At 38.7% G+C, this 17,268-nt stretch overlaps 1 protein-coding gene across 1 annotated transcript; it reads left to right on the forward strand.

The window, feature by feature from the left end:
* Positions 1-1,548: 1,548 nt before the first annotated feature.
* LOC135700382 (tetraspanin-7-like) lies at positions 1,549-4,548 on the forward strand. Its single transcript, XM_065220873.1, has 4 exons — positions 1,549-1,730; positions 3,511-3,699; positions 3,764-3,934; positions 4,003-4,548. Exons 1-4 carry the CDS (start codon positions 1,650-1,652, stop codon positions 4,417-4,419), a joined length of 858 nt encoding a protein of 285 aa, XP_065076945.1. The 5' UTR covers positions 1,549-1,649; the 3' UTR covers positions 4,420-4,548.
* Positions 4,549-17,268: the final 12,720 nt, after the last annotated feature.

Below are 17,268 nucleotides of genomic sequence, written 5' to 3' on the forward strand. Positions count from 1 at the left end.
TACAGTTTAAACACAGACAAACAGACATAGCGATAGCACTCACCATCACATTCTTCGAAAATAAGGTTTTAGTTGGCAACTGGTGTTCAATACATAATGAATAACATTAATTGATACATATTGTTTACTTTGTTCACATTAAAGTGATGAGCGGTGGTAGAAAGGGCACTCATTAGTGATGCATTACCACGTTTAAAAACTTTTTTCCAGCAAAAAAAAATCACACCTAACAATCAAAACAAATCCCTGAGCTTTTGTGAATTTCTCCCGAGGGGGATGACTCTATCTACGCTGCAGGAAAGATTGTGTTGTGTTGTTGCTAGCTGCTTGCACGCTGAGTAGATAGAAAGAAGATTGATGACGATTCTGAAGATTTCCTGCAAAAAGATGATGCGCGATGCAAGTAGATGCGAGAAATGCAAGAAGATTTTTCGAAGATTGATTCGCTAGTGTGAAATTTTTTGAGTATCTAAAATTGAGATTTATATGTGTCGCCCCCCTCGATTTCTCCTACGGATCCGTCACAGACAAACAGACGTAACTCTTTTAAAAAAAAATTCTTGAAAACATAGTATCTCAAATCATAGGACCCTAGTAACGACATCTCTCGGGTTTCTCGCGGAAAACAAGCTTGCTCGGTAATTCGCAAACAATATTGTATAAAAGTTCAATAGAATGTATAGAAACGTCAAAGTGATCAGATGCCAGCGCTGCGGCGAGCAGTTTGCGGAACTGATAATATTCAAATCAACTGTTAAATGCGTGAACAAAGATACACAGTGAAGAGTTACGTCTGTTTGTCTGTGGATCCGTATTTCTGCAAAATTCAATCAATTTATTCTATAGATCTACGGAAAATTTCGTAGAACCGACATCACTGACTTCCATCTCTTTTGTTTTTACACAGCTGACGCGTTAACAGAACGAGGGAAAAGCAACTAGTGAAAAAATTGAATGAACAAGGGATGCTCCGGTTGCTAAACAATGCTTCGGAATGTGCATGATAGAGGGTGCTAGTATGCATGCAAAATACGCTGGACGATATTTTATGAAGAATTTTCTTCTAAGAATTATGTCTGTTTGTCTTTGGTTTAACCTTAACGTATTTTTGAACTAATGACAATGACTGTATTGTAGAATGGAAACCGTTCAATGAGTTGTACCTTTTTGGAGTTGTAACTCTATGCAACATGAACATGAATCAAATTAATTGTTCGAACCAATCGATTCATTCCCTGCACTTGTCGCGAACACTACTTGTAAAACCCTTGAAAGAAATCGGTTGACTCAACTCAGTGCGGCTTCAGGTGTTTTAATGGCGTTTTAAGCGTCTCCCCATAGCATTTTGCTATCACAAAAAGTACCTGCACTCATTGGCAGTGCTGATAAGATATCGCAAAATACACCGACAGAAACCCTCGCTCAAGTATGCCAGCATTGTACGATTTGTCGCTGCAAAAGAAAGAACCGAGTCCATCCGTTCGCCATTCCGTAAGTAATTCAGGTGCCCTTAAGTCGTATCAGTTTTAATTTGAGTGAAATAAATTCCAGATTTGTGAACTTGCTGCTGGTAAGGCGATATTCAACCTTAAAAGGCGCTGGACTGTACAAATTTCAGGGATCGTGTTCCGGAAATTTGACTGGCAAAAATGGTGACCGACCGAAACGATCTCAACAAGGGGATGAGATGTATCAAGTACATTATATTTGTCATCAATTTCCTGTTCCTGGTGAGTATTACACATTAATTCGATATCAATCCAACAGTTGGATGCTTGAAGGGGATAATTAGACAGCGGAAAAATCATGAGCAATAAAATTGCGATCTATTTTCCCTTATCTCTGGATGGCGTACCCTACTGTCTGTCTATACGTCTGACGTGTTAGTGAGTCCCCTATATAACGCATGCGTTAGGAATAGTAGTCATAGACTAAATTTATTTGTTATCTGCGGTTATCTTCCAACTTACCAACAAAACAAGATATGGAGAAACAAGTCTCCATGCATTATAATTAGTTTGCGGTGACAGAAAAACAAACTAATACAATTATTAAAATATATTTATATATATTCAATCTAAACGTCAACTGACACCCCGAGGAAGACGGAAAATTAAACATTATGTCCCACATGATGTGATAAGTTCCCACGAAGGTCTTATGGATTCGTATACTAACTTAGGGCATCGTAGAAAGTTCAAGATATAAACTGCAGGATAATTTGGGACCCCGAAATACTTACACAATACCTGGTTGAGCCTACTTCAAATCTGAACTTCAGGCACTTTGAAGAACCTAAGACATGATGAGAATACCAAGATCTGAACTGCAGAATGATATGGAGAATCCATGATATTTTGTTAATACACTTCTAAATCTCACACGCTGATATGACGTCTCACGAAATTCTACGGATTAATTTATTTAGTTGGGACATAGAGCAAAATTTCGATGAGCATGGTCAATTCTCCAGGACGATGTGGAGAACTTATTATGCCTTGCTTTAAGCAGTTTCTAATTTCATATCATGTGTTTAAGCTCTATGAGTATTTTTGTCTACACATCTTTGGATTAAATATACATCTGTACGTTTATGTTGAAGCTGAAAATATGAAGATCAAAACTCCACAATAATTTGTACGTCCTAGATCATCGCAAAACACATCATTCCGAAAATGTCTGCATTGTTGTGCTGCTATAGCCTTTTAACAAAAAGAGTTCTACCTATTTGGAGATGCTTAACGTCAATATCAGACTTAAAGCGAAGGCATCTGGCCACTTTGCCATAATCCAAGCGACAGATACAGTAGCGCTGCGCTAGAAAAGTGAGCAAATAAACAAACCTTTCTTCTGAGGAATGGAAGAGTTGCCAGTCTTCTTGATATGTAGTCTTTGCTTAAAGTGAACATTTTATACTATAGATGAGGAGATGAAAGTAGAGAATTGATAGTTCCGTTATAGTACGGCATGTATATAGAAAGTAGAAAGCGAGCAAAGGAAAATTTTGAGGAAAGTACGAATCGGATCGAGCATCCCTTTTACCAAACTCACCCGTTGGTGAGGGGTGTTTCCGCACATTGGAGGTACATGAGCGAATCGGCTATCCTTCCTTTTGCCAGTGGTGGTCACCGCCTCTCAACAACGGGTGAGTTTGGTAAAAGGGATGCTCGATCGGATTCGTACATTCCTCAAAATTGTCCTTTGCTCGCTTTCTGCTTTCTATATCTAGCATTCAGAATCATAAGGGCCTAACTGCGATGATCGATTCTATTAATAGATTTTCCCTTCGCATTGTCACAGTCGAGGTCACAGTACAGTGAACCTGGCATTCTGAAATGGGTTGCAGTATCTTTCGTCACCTCAAGGATTATTGCAAGTAGATTTATTCCACAATACCCCTGCCGGCCAGTGAGGGTTAAACCTGCTATGTTGCTATGCTATGCATAGCTGCCTCTATGGTTAAACTGAATACACACATACACACACAATTCAATATTTCCATAATTTCAGCTCACTGCGATCCTCATCGTCACCGTGGGAACTGCCATCGGAACGATATTCGGTGATTTTGAGTATTTCATCGATGCGCACTTCTTCTCGCCGGCTCACCTGTTGGTTGCAATCGGATTCATCATGATGTTCGTGTCGATCTTTGGCTGCATCGGAGCCGTTAAGGAGAGCACCGCAATGATCAACATTGTACGATCGGTTATAATTGAGCACACTATCGATTGGCCACTAAACCTATGGTTCTCATTTCCAGTACGGTGTTCTGCTGGCAATCGTTTTCATTCTGGAAGTGGCGACTGCCATTTCAGCGTTCGCACTGCGAGGACAAGTCGAGGAAATGGTACGTCGAACTATCAACGAATCTATGGCCAGCTACAACGGCAATCCGAACGTGGCTCAGTCCGTTGATTTCATGCAACAAGTGGTAGGTTTCAATGCAGCATGCTTATGATTTTGTAAATATTAATGACACTCTTCCGAACAATTTCCCAGCTGGAATGCTGTGGCGTGGAAGGCTACCAGGATTGGAAGTTTTTCCTACCAAATGCAACGGAAAGCATTGAACTGCCGAAATCATGCTGTCAACGATCGACACTGGATGAATCGTGCATTCCCTTCGAGTACGGTTGCTATTCTCGTTTGCAGTGGGTCGTGTCCGAAAGTGCTGCCCTGATTGCTACCGGAGCCACTACCGTTGCTTTCGTTCAAATCATGGGAAGCATCTGTGCCTTCATGCTGGCTCGCACGATTCGACGAACCAAGTCATTGAGGGAAGCACGCCGCTGGCAGCTGCAGCAGAGCCTCGGAATCATGACCAAGCCACACGATCCGTCCTACACGCAAATGGAGAAGTCGGAGAAGAATGCGGACTCGGAGATGTATCTGCCCAATAGTCCGAGCGTTAACTAGTAGGACGAATAAGGAAGGCAGGAACCTGGTGGGTCGAGCCGAAATTCACTTAGGAGAATAGAATGAGATAAATCTATGTGTGATGGTGCCAATTATTCGATTAATGTATTTATGTATCAAACTGATTTGTATTTTATGTGAAAATAAATATAATGGTTGGCTTAATGGCATACTGCCTATTTTCTATGGAAATTTTCCCATAAAAACTTTAAAGCTCTCCCGCAAATGCAGATCCTTACCAAATTTGACATAGTTGTTGGGAACCTCATTACCGATCGAAAGAGCAGTGGGAAGCAGAGGATTGTGATCCACCACACAAACTTGAATGACCCGAATGGTCACGTATGTCTAGATGAATTCTTCAAAAGGTCTTATCTGCATTGATCGATTTTCTTCATTAATTTTCACTTTTGATAACCACGGCTATTTTCGGCACACATTTTTATAAAGGAAGTTCTTATCTACGCTCATAAAATTCGACACATTTTTATTGGCAAATTTCCATGGTACGTCGGTTTTTTCCATAGAGGTAACTCTAAGACCAGAAGGTCCCGAAGAAATGTGTTCAACTTTTTGGCTCAGCACTGGTACTATCTTCGGTCCCAAGCTAATCGATGCACCCGTCAAAACATAGGAAAATCCACGAACCCCTCATTTAATCTGTCTCACTTTCATAGCGAATCAAAACAAACATAGTGTAGTTCTAGAATTTCGACTAGAATGGGGTCCGTTAATATAATTGCTTAGGACCAATAGGCTAGTCAAGTAGTGAGCCAATTTGAAATCGATAGTTTCGTATTGATTGTTGGAGTTATCTCTATAGTACAATCTGTGGAAGGTTGCAATGGCTACGATTATACACACCCCTTGCAGCAGCGCATACCTTCGTGCGCTACAGACCTTGTACCGACCACAGCACAAGAGAGAGTGTAAAGTGTAAACAATTTTTCAGTTCAAACCAAGCGCTTCTCGCGACAAGTTCGTTTTCTATTTTTGACCGCAATAAAACGTTTCCGAGTTTTAAGCCGTAGTTCTCGCATGTGCATTATTTCTGCTGTCCACTCCGAATCCCATACGCTGTTTTTCCACTTCGGTGACTCTGACTTTGCCGTCAGGTTATGAGCCCAGCGGGATCGGTGTGAAGATTTGATGAAAAGTTTGCCAATTTCGGATCGGCGCTTTTTTTAGGCCGCCGCGTGTGCGAGGAGCAGAAAAAGAACAGCGTGGAAGGCTCGTGTTCTCGAACGGGTACCATTTTGTTGTGCGTGTGAGGTGAAGAAAATCAACTCGACATGGCCGACGCAAAATTTTCGATTCCCAAGCTCAATGGGACGAATTGGGCTACGTGGAAAGTGCGTGTGGAAAATTTGTTGTGCCGAGAAGACCTGTGGGATGCTGTCGCGAGTGAAATACCCACCGAAGCGGGTCGTAGTGTGGTTTGGAAAGCGTCCGACAGAAAAGCAAAAGCGACACTTGTGCCACAGACAAACAGACATAACACTCGCTAGTTGTTCATCGAACAAGCATTTAACGGTCAATTTAAAAGTATCGTAGTTGGTAGTACCGCCACCTGTGGCGCGCATAGTCAATTCCCTTGCGTTTGACGTTTACACACTACCGCCATCTGTTCAGCGTACTACCTACAACAGTGTACTCAACAGATGGCGGTAATGTTTTAGCGACGATGTTTTACAGTGAGAAATATTCAATGTGTTATGTCTGTTTGTCTGTGCTTGTGCTGTTGCTGGCAGACAGCCAGCTTCCCCTGGTGAAAAACTGTGTTTATGCTCGCGATGTGTTTAATGCGCTAAAAGCATATCACCAGAAGACCTCCTGTCGCTGACAGACCACATGTAGATCGTCCAGTCTGGAAAATCCTGTGTTTATTATGTCTAGACTTTTGGAATGACGTGGCAGACAGGGAAATAAAATCAGGCAACAGAAACATGTGAAATAAATCGGCCTTTGTTATTTTTCAAAATACACCATGAGCGGGTAGCTCGAATAGAGAATAAGCATAGACGAGATAATAAAACCCAGCCGTTGTTCCCGATGAGGACGCCGTAAAATAATAGTAGGTAGAACATTTGTATTGTTTAGCTTTAAGAAAATCTATATAAACCTATATTTTTTAAGAAATAAATAAGTACACTAGAAAAGTTCACGGTGAGAGGTTGATTAAGGAACTAAAAGAACTCCTTTATTTTGTTTAAATCAGTTTGGTGTCGACTGACACATTTTAATGGTGGCTCCAGAGAGGAGTTTGCAAGGCAATAGTTCTTTGGTGTGAAGTGAAGCAGTCCTAGTTACGGACTTGAAAATAACCGTGAACTAAAGTGATAATCCTAGTTACGGATTTGTAACTACGTGATTTGTGAGCAAAAAGTCCTAGTTACGGGCTTGGAAGTGAATTGTAACAAATAGTCCTAGTTAAGGACGAAAGCGATTTGAACTTTTGAGAGTGTGCACAGTCCTAGTTACGGACTAAAACACCTAGACAGAAGATTTTGGTGTATCAACAATCCAGAATCAAAAGCCCTAGGACGCGACGAACTGTCGAACTAGGCATTATCAACAAACAAGGATCGAAAGCCCTAGGACGCGACGGACGGTCAAAATAGGCATTATCAACAAACAAGGATCGAAAGCCCTAGGACGCGACGGACGGTCGAACTAGGCATTATCAACAAACCAGGATCGAAACTCAAGAACGCAACGGACGGTGGAGTTAGGCGTTTAGCATAAAAATATATATAGATATTTTTACTTATAAGGTAAGGAAAATTGTATATTAATTATGGCATCAAAGATAAAATACGTTCAAAATAAAAATGGCCATTGTCAATTATGTGACAAGGCTAACATGGATACCATGGTCTGTTGCGATGAGTGCGACAGATGGTTCCACATTCCTTGTGTGAGGCTCGATCATACTCCAACTAAAACAGAGTTTTGGTCGTGCCCAAAATGCACACAATCGTTGAAACACATTCAGGAACTGGAAAAGGAGATTCAAGCCTTTAAGCGAACCTCTGAAAATACTCAAACTAAACAAAATTTGGAATTGATGAATTCTCATCAATCTTTTATGAAAGAGCTAGTTGACAGCCTCAAGTCGACAACATTCAGTCAGAATTCTGCTAGTGGATGCTCATCTGACAAATCGGATAAAATGTTAAAAATTATTGCAAGGCAATCTCTGATGGATTTGCCTTATTTTGATGGATCATTCAAAATGTGGTCGAAATTTGAAACTCCATTTTCTGAAACTACAAAGGAAGGAGGATTTTCTAATTTAGAAAATTTGACTCGTCTTCAGAAACATCTGAAAGGAGATGCTCTGAAAATTGTTGAACCACTGTTATTGGACAGCAAAAATGTTGACAAAATAATGGAAACGTTAAAGACAAACTTTGGAAATACACAAAAAAATCTATAAACTTCTCAGGAAAGAAGTCGTAAATTTAAAGAATCCAAGAATGGATAATCCCAAAACGATGATAGAATTTGTTACTGCTATAGATAATCTAGTAACCAATATTCAACTAATGGAAACAGATGGATATTTATATGATCAAAGTTTCATAGACGAACTTTTAGACAAATTACCATTCAATCTACGACAAGATTGGGTAAAGAAGGAGCTGGAGCGTAAAGATAAAGCAACAGTATTAAATCCTTATCAACCACCAACATTAGAAGATCTGAAGAAGTGGTTGCAACCTCAACAAAGAATAGCACAAGAATTGTCATCAATTGTTGTGAAAGAAGAAAAACAGATTAAACATAAAGATCGCATCAATACGCACATGAATTTTGAACATGAAAAAAAAATACGTACCTTGTTTTGCATGCAATAAACAGCACAAAACAACAGAATGTCCTTTATTCTTGAAGTTGAATGTGGGCAAAAGAAGGGAAATAATTGCTAAGCAAAGGGCTTGTTTTGCTTGTTGTAATTTTTCAAATCATCAAGCAAAGAACTGTTTTAGTTCAAAAGGATGTAATGTAAATGGATGTAAGATAAAGCATCATCCATTGTTACATGAAAATGTACAAAAGTTTTCATTGGTTCCTGAAATTAAGGAATCAACAGGTAGTCAATCTTCAAAAATGCCTGAAGTCAAACAATTAAACTTCCACGAAAAGAAAAAAGGAAAAATATATTATCAGATTATACCTGTAACGTTGCAGAATGGTGATAAGCGTATAAACGTTTTGGCATTCTTAGATCAAGGATCGTCAGTATCCTTAATTTTAGAAGACGTAAAACAAGAACTCGGTATACAGGGAGAAAATAAACCATTAACATTGTCTTGGACAAATGGTACAGAGCAAGAGGACACAGATAGCGAAGAAATATCTGTACGAATTAAAGGATTAGGAGGCAAAACATATCTTCTAAATAATGTACAGACGATTAAGAGGATGTCTCTACCTACACAATCTATCAATAAGAATGAATTGATCAGTCGATATTCATATCTTAATGATATTGAGTTCAGCGATTACAAGAATGAATCGCCAAAACTTCTTTTAGGTTTACCACATGCTTATTTAATACAAGCTTTAGATTCACGTGCAGGAAAATTCAATGAACCAATTGCTAATAAAACTAGAATTGGTTGGGTTATACATGGATCTGAAAAACTTAAGAATAAACAAGCGGAATTCGTTATGATAATCAAAAGTGACGATGGCAGTGAAGAAAGGTCGTTCAAAGAATTGATGTATAATTATTTTTCTACCGAAGAATTTGGAGTCAAAGCTCCAGTTGCACCACTAATCTCAAAACAAGATAAAAGAGCAAAAGAAATTATGGAGAACACCCTTAAATATGAAAATGGGCAATATGAAATTGGACTGTTATGGAAGGAAGATGAAATTTCTTTTCCATACAGTTATCAAAATGCTCTCAGTAGACTGAAGGGTCAAGAGAAAAAGATGAGGGAAAATCCTGCTCTTAGAACATGGTATAATAATAAAATTATTGAATATGAAACAAAGGAATACATTCGTAAGCTATCCGAGAAGGATATTTCTGAAATGTCTAAAAATGTTTATTTTATTCCACACTTTACAGTAATAAACCCAAATAAAATTCCACTTAAACCACGCTTAGTGTTCGATGCTGCTGCCAAAGTCAAAGGAGAATCTTTAAATTCTAAATTGCTATCAGGACCAGATGCAACAGCTTTATTGTTAGGAATTCTAATGCGTTTTCGAGAAGGAATACTTGCTATCAGTGGTGACATTAAAGAAATGTTCCACCAGATGAAAATTAGAAAAGCAGATCAACCATTTCAACTTTTTCTATTTAGATTTTCTGACGATGAGAATGTTATTATATATGTAATGCAAGTGATGACTTTTGGAGCTACGTGCTCTCCATCATGTGCACAATATGTTAAAAATCAAAACGCCTTAAAATTTGAGAACCAATATCCAACAGCAGTTACAGCAATAATAGATAATCATTACGTAGATGATTATCTCGATAGTTTTAATACCATTGAAGAAGCTGTTGAAACTATAACAAATGTTATAAAAATACACGAACATGGTCATTTTGATATTAGAAATTTTGTGTCAAATTCTAGTGAAATAAAAAAATCACTTCCAAACTCAAAACTAATGCACAGTAATGAAGTTGATTTAGGAAACAATGACCAACATTTTGAAAAAGTTTTAGGAGTTTACTGGGATACCAAAAATGATACCTTGAAATATAGAGTGAATGACGAAAATCTTTTTGAATGGCCAACAAAAAGACAGTTACTATCCGCTAGTATGAGCGTTTATGATCCGTTAGGATTAATATCAAATATAACAATAAGAAGTAGAATTTTGATGCAAGATCTATGGAAACATGGAATAGATTGGGATGACAAGATTCCAGAGCCCTTATACAATGATTGGGTGAAATGGGTTGAAAAATTAAAACAACTTAAAGATATTAGTTTTTACAGATGTTATTCGTATTTGTCAAAACCAATAAGACGTGAAATTCATAGTTTTGTGGATGCGTCAGACAGAGCATTTGCAGCAGTTGTCTACATGAGGACAATTACTGAAAATGAGATTGATGTAAACATAATAACAGCAAAGGCTAGAGTAGCTCCAACAAAACTTTTGTCAATTCCAAGACTCGAGCTACAGGCTGCAGTCTTAGGAACTAGACTAACTGATACTATTTTAAAAGAAATTCGTTTGAAAATAGATAAAGTCGTATATTGGACTGATTCAACAGTAGTTTTATCATGGATACAATCAGATCCAAGAACTTATAAGCAATTTGTTGGCCTCAGAATAAGCGAAATTCTAGATAGCACTACAATTTCACAATGGAGATGGGTAAACTCCAAATGCAACCCTGCAGATGAAGCAACAAAAGCAGTTGATAACCATTCTATTTGGCAGAATGGCCCCACATTCTTGAAACATGATGAAAATGTTTGGCCAATTAAACCAACCAGACTAACAACGAAAGAAGATCTTAAATTTGTTAATCTTATGAAAGAAGAATTTTTTTTTTAATTTGAATTCATAAATATTGAATGGTGTTCAAACTGGAAACGTGCAAAGCGTGCAGTGGGAAGAGTATTAATTTATCTTGAGACTTTAAAGGCGAAAATTGGAAACTATCCGTATGAAAAAATTCTTTCTAAATCAATTCTAGATAAAGCAGAAAGAATTTTGATATCAAAAACTCAATGGGAAGCTTACCCAGAAGAAATGAAAAGATTACATTTGAAAGATACAGTTCATGGATCCAGTTCAATCAGAAAACTTACACCTTTTTTGGATGAAGATGGATTAATGAAGTCAAAATCAAGGATTGAGAACGCATTGATACTTCCTTATGGAACGAGATATCCTATTATCCTTCCAAAGAAACATCATGTAACAAATTTAATTTTGAAATTTTATCATGAAAAATTTTATCATAGAAAATTAGACGCTACAATCGCAGCAGTGAGACAAAAATATTGGGTCATAGACATTCGAGCTTCCATAAAACGAATTAAAAAGGCATGCCAAAAATGCAAAAATGACTACGCTAAGCCGAATTGTCCACAAATGGCCGCATTACCAGAATGTCGACTAAATCCCTTTGTGAAACCATTCACATATACAGGTGTAGACTATTTTGAACCAATCAGTGTGTCAATTGGAAGAAGAGTGGAAAAAAGATGGGGAGCAATATTTACCTGCTTATCGACAAGGGCTATACATATTGAGATTTCTAAAAATCTTACAACAGATGCATTTTTTGTCTGTTTAAAAAATATGATTCACAGAAGAGGAAAGATATCCCAACTTTTTAGCGACAACGGTACCAATTTTATTGGTGCAAATAATGAACTAAAAAGAATTCAATCTCGATTGGCAGATGATGGTATAGAATGGTTCTTCAATCCTCCATCCTCGCCCCATTTTGGCGGAGTTTGGGAAAGGATGGTAAAAGAAATTAAGAGTATAATGCCATTTGTGCAATCAACTATTCCAGAAGATACACTGCGAGGATTGATGATAGAAATTGAGTTTATTATAAACAGTAGACCATTAACACATATTCCATTGGAATCTGAAGATGATGAGGTTTTGACACCTAATCATTTTTTATTAGGCTGTTCAGGAGATGCCGAGCCATCTTTAAATGATGTGTCTAAGGCAGAAGCTACACGAGAGCAGTGGAAACATGTTCAAAAGATTGCAACATTGTATTGGGAACGCTGGATAAATGAGTATTTACCAACGTTGGGAAAAAGATCGAAGTGGCATGAACCTACGAAACCCGTTGAACTGGGAGATGTTGTAATATTCCCAGATGAAGAAAGAAAAGGGAAGTGGATTAAAGGACTGGTTGTTCAAGTTAGACGTGCCAAAGATGGAATAATTCGATCCGTCGTTATCAAAACTCAAAAAGGAAACATAATTAAACCAGTTGTAAAACTATCAGTCTTAGACGTAAGGTCCCCTACGAAAGAAGACAAAGTAGTTAAAAGGTGTGACAAATACATTTCAAATTCCTTCCTGAATGCTATAACTATTGTGCAAGAAAGTAATTCCAAGGATTTAAACGATCCATTACCCCAATCAAGCTTCGAAGATTATAAATATTGTAAACCAAAAACACGTGACCGTAGACAGAATAAGTCAAGAAACACTTTGAATCTAACAACTCTAGCAATAATGATGCTAATAATATTAATATGTCCAGTATTTGGGTTAATATCACCTGGTTTGATTGCGTACGATTGCACAAACCCAGAGGTGAATATAACTACATATTCCTTGTTAGATGTAGCTTCATGCTCACCACCAACCAATAATTTAACGACATCAGAAATTCCAATACAAGTATTACAAAAGAATTCAAGAGGAACAACTGAAGCATTTCAGTGCAAAGTTATATTAAAACGAAGCATAAGACACTGTGGTATGCACTCGCATACGTCCGACTATCAAAATAGTTATTCTCATTCAGTTAAAGAATTTACAGCCGAAGAGTGCAGATTGACTCATATGTTGAACACTCTACATATAACGAACGAACATAGGATTAGCGAACTGAAACGCAACACTACAACATTTGGAGAAATACTTGTCGTTGGTTACGTAAGAGGAAGTACTTGCCAAGGTGGAACTTACAGTACGCCGCAATATACTTGGGTTGACGCATTGGTCTATTTCGAATATGAGATAGCGTTGTACGACTATACAAGTTCAATTGATTTTGAAAATGATCAAATAACCTTACGGAACGGAATAACTTGCATATATTCTCAAGGAAAATGTTTAGATGCAGAACAAGGTTATACAACATGGGACATAAGTTATGAAAAACTTTGCGAACAAAATGACTTTGAAATTATTTACGAAGGAGTCGTGAATAAAACTGTTGATGTCGGAAGAAAAATTAAATCTCAAGCTGTTTACAGTGCTATATCTGATACCCATTTATTTTCTATTAGAACTAAAGGGATTACAAAAATTTGTGGATACAATGGCTATAGTACTGATCACCCTAGAATCTTAATAATCGAAGAGACAGAATTTAAATCACCTTTCAAACATCGCCCGAGCGGAAAAAACTATGATTTATTTACATATTTTAATTCTAAAATCACGCTTGTGGAAAGTTACATTGGGCAAAAGCTTGATGAAATATATAATACTATAATGACGGAGATGTGCAAAGTAGACAGAACGATTATGGAGACTAAGCTAATATTAGCGAGGCTCAATCCCACCGAGTTTGTATCAGGAATAATCAAACGAACTGGTTACACGGCTGTTGTAGCAGGAGAAGTATTACACATTCTTGAGTGTAAGCCTGTTTACGTAACACCTCGAAAATCCGATCGATGTTTTCAGGAAATACCCATAACATATAACAATACACCAATGTTCTTGGCACCAGTTACTCGTATACTGCAAATTAGAGGAACTGAAATAGAATGTACGCCAATTCTACCTGCAAAATATATGTTTGGGGGACGGTGGTTTACTACAGATGGACGATTAAGAGAAACGATTCCTCCGAATAAATTAGCTACTGATATTATAACAACATGGACATACACTCCCTTACCTAGTTTGATGCAAAGCGGAGTTTATGATGCCGACAGTATCGAAAAAATGCGTAGTATGATCTACGATCAAGGTGACAAAAGAGTTGCTTCTAATATTTTGCATAAAATACTTTCGGGTCAACAACCGAATGTCCAAGGGTTCCATTTTGATGCCCTAATTTCTGAAAAGATTATCGAAAATACCTTGGAAAAATATTGGAAAGGATTTGTATCATGGACAACTAAGCTGGGAAATATTACTTCAACATTTATTGGAATTTATATGTTAGGAAGAATACTGAAATTCATCGTCGATACAATTATGCATGGGCGCATTTTGTATGATATATACGGATTAGGCTGGCAGTTGCTAGCATCGTTTTGGGATTCTCTAACTACCTTCCTTTCACATAGAAATGCAATGCAAGAACACAGAAATAGAACAGAAATTTTAGAAAATCGACATAATATCCAAGGTAACAAAGAAGAGGAGGAAAAAGAGCAAAATAATGAAAGACAACCAGTGCCTTTATATCCTCATTTGAGTAGAGAAGAAAGAGTTTGATTATGAAATAAATAACCTAACTGTTGTAAATCTACGTGGTGGATTTACGGGGGTTGGAATGTCGCTGACAGACCACATGTAGATCGTCCAGTCTGGAAAATCCTGTGTTTATTATGTCTAGACTTTTGGAATGACGTGGCAGACAGGGAAATAAAATCAGGCAACAGAAACATGTGAAATAAATCGGCCTTTGTTATTTTTCAAAATACACCATGAGCGGGTAGCTCGAATAGAGAATAAGCATAGACGAGATAATAAAACCCAGCCGTTGTTCCCGATGAGGACGCCGTAAAATAATAGTAGGTAGAACATTTGTATTGTTTAGCTTTAAGAAAATCTATATAAACCTATATTTTTTAAGAAATAAATAAGTACACTAGAAAAGTTCACGGTGAGAGGTTGATTAAGGAACTAAAAGAACTCCTTTATTTTGTTTAAATCAGTTTGGTGTCGACTGACACACCTCCCGTTCAGTGCGTGTTTCATTTCTGAAAAAGTTGTGTTCCACCAATCTTCCGGAGCATGGTGATTTTGAGCAACATTTGCTCGAGATTGACGAGTTGTTCGATCGATTGGATGTTGCTGGAACGGCACTTGATTCAGACACGAAAATCTGTTTGCTTCTTCGAAGCCTTCCTCCATCTTTCGATGGACTAGTGACTGCTCTTGACAGCCGGTCTGGTGATGACATCACGTTAGATGTAGTGAAATCGAAATTGGTGGACGATTACCACCGACGGCTAGAGCGAGAAAACGGTGCGCTAAGAGTGGAAAAAACTTTGCGGTCTGCTGAAAGTTACCCGGGAAAGGAGACTCGGATTTGCCACTTCTATAAAAAGGTTGGCCACCTCCGTCAGAACTGCCGGAAGCTACAAGCTTCGAAGAAAGAAGACAACCTTCCAAAGAAAGGTGACAATGCGCAAGCAAAAGTGGTCCAGAGCGAGGGGAGCGACACATCTAAATCTCAATTCTAGATGCTCAACCAATCGCACACTATCGAATCAATCTTCGCAAAATCTTCTTTCATTTCTCGCATCTACTTGCATCGCGCATCATATTTTTGCAGGAAATCTTCAGAATCGTCATCCTATTTTTTTTTCTATCTAACCAGCGTGCGCGCAGCTATCCACACCAAAACAAAAAATTTCCTGCATCGTATATAGAGTCGCCCCCCTCGGTCCAGAGTGACAATAAAGGAATTGCCTTTACCGCGGGTGCCGAGAAGAGTTGTTCGTGGATTATCGACAGTGGTGCCAGTGCACATATGACAAACGATAAATCGTTTTTCGGTTCGTTGAAAGAATGTGTCGGAGGGTGGACTACTCTTGCTGACGGGAAGAAAACTTTTTTGGCGAAGGCAGTGTTGTTTTGAACGGAGTTGACGGCAACGAAAAGCCGATCAGAATTGATATTAGTGAGGTGAAATATGTTCCGGGATTGTCGACCAGTTTGATTTCGGTAGAAAAGCTGACGCAGAAGAATTTGGAAGTGAGTTTTGACAATAAAGGCTGCCGAATTGTTGACACTTAGGGAAATGTCGTAGCGACAGGCGTTCGTTACGGTGGTTTGTATCATCTTCGTCTGGCTGAATGCTCGATGCAGGCAACGGCAGGTCAACACAAGCCGAATTGCCAGCATCTGTGGCACCGGCGTCTAGGACACCGCGATTGGGCGGCTGCAGAGCGCCTCGTCAAGGAGAATCTTGCCACTGGAATAAAGGTGAGTGATTGTGGTCTGAGATTGATTTGCGAATGTTGTTTGGAAGGGAAGGCAGCCAGAGCACCTTTTCCTGCAGTCATCGAGAGGAAGTCATCCCAGGTTTTGGACATCATTCACACGGACTTATGCGGGCCGATGAAGACGACTACACCGAGCCGAAATCGGTACATAATGAACCTCATCGATGATTATAGTCGTTTCACTATAACGATCTTAATGAAGCACAAGTGGGAAGCGTCGCAGAATATCATCGATTACGTTCGTTGGACGGAGAACATTTTCGGACGCAAGCCGCGTGTGATTCGCTCGGATGGTGGGGGCGAGTTCGACAACAAGGATCTGAGGAAGTTCTACAAAGGTGAGGAGATCCAGTCTCAGATTACCACCCCATATTCTCCACAATGGAACGGTGTAGCGGAACGCAAGAATCGTTCACTCAACGAGATGGCAACCTGCATGCTTGCATACCTGCAGAATCGTTTGCCATCTAGGTCGGTGATGAAAACCCCTTATGAGCTATGGTGGGGAAGAAAACCGAATATAGGGTATCTGAAGGTGTTCGGCAGCGAAGCCTACGTCCACATCCCTGAAGCTAGGAGGAGCAAGCTAGACGCGAAAGCGAAGAAGCTGAACTTCGTAGGCTATTCGATGGAACACAAAGGCTATCGGTTTGTAGATCGTGAGACGGATTCTATAGCTACCCAGACAACCAATGTACATACAGTATCGTAAATTGCTACAGTTTAAGTCAAAATCGCATATTAGAATGACATACCTCGCATTATGTTTAAGTTCAATCGTATCTATTCCGTCGGGATATATTTCCGTCGTACTGTATCGCAAATTTAATCGGATTACATCGTAAGACTTTTCAAAATGGATTTGTTATTACAGATCAAATCGCATATGATGTTAAATCAACTCGTTTAAAATTAAACGAAAATATGCACGTATATGGCCTCCACTTTTGTACGTATAAGCCATTTC

Source organism: Ochlerotatus camptorhynchus, unplaced genomic scaffold (genome assembly GCF_037179485.1).
Source record: "Ochlerotatus camptorhynchus isolate MF236.1 unplaced genomic scaffold, CSIRO-AGI_Acam_v1.1 ptg000135l, whole genome shotgun sequence".
Classification (NCBI taxonomy): Eukaryota; Metazoa; Arthropoda; class Insecta; order Diptera; family Culicidae; genus Ochlerotatus; species Ochlerotatus camptorhynchus.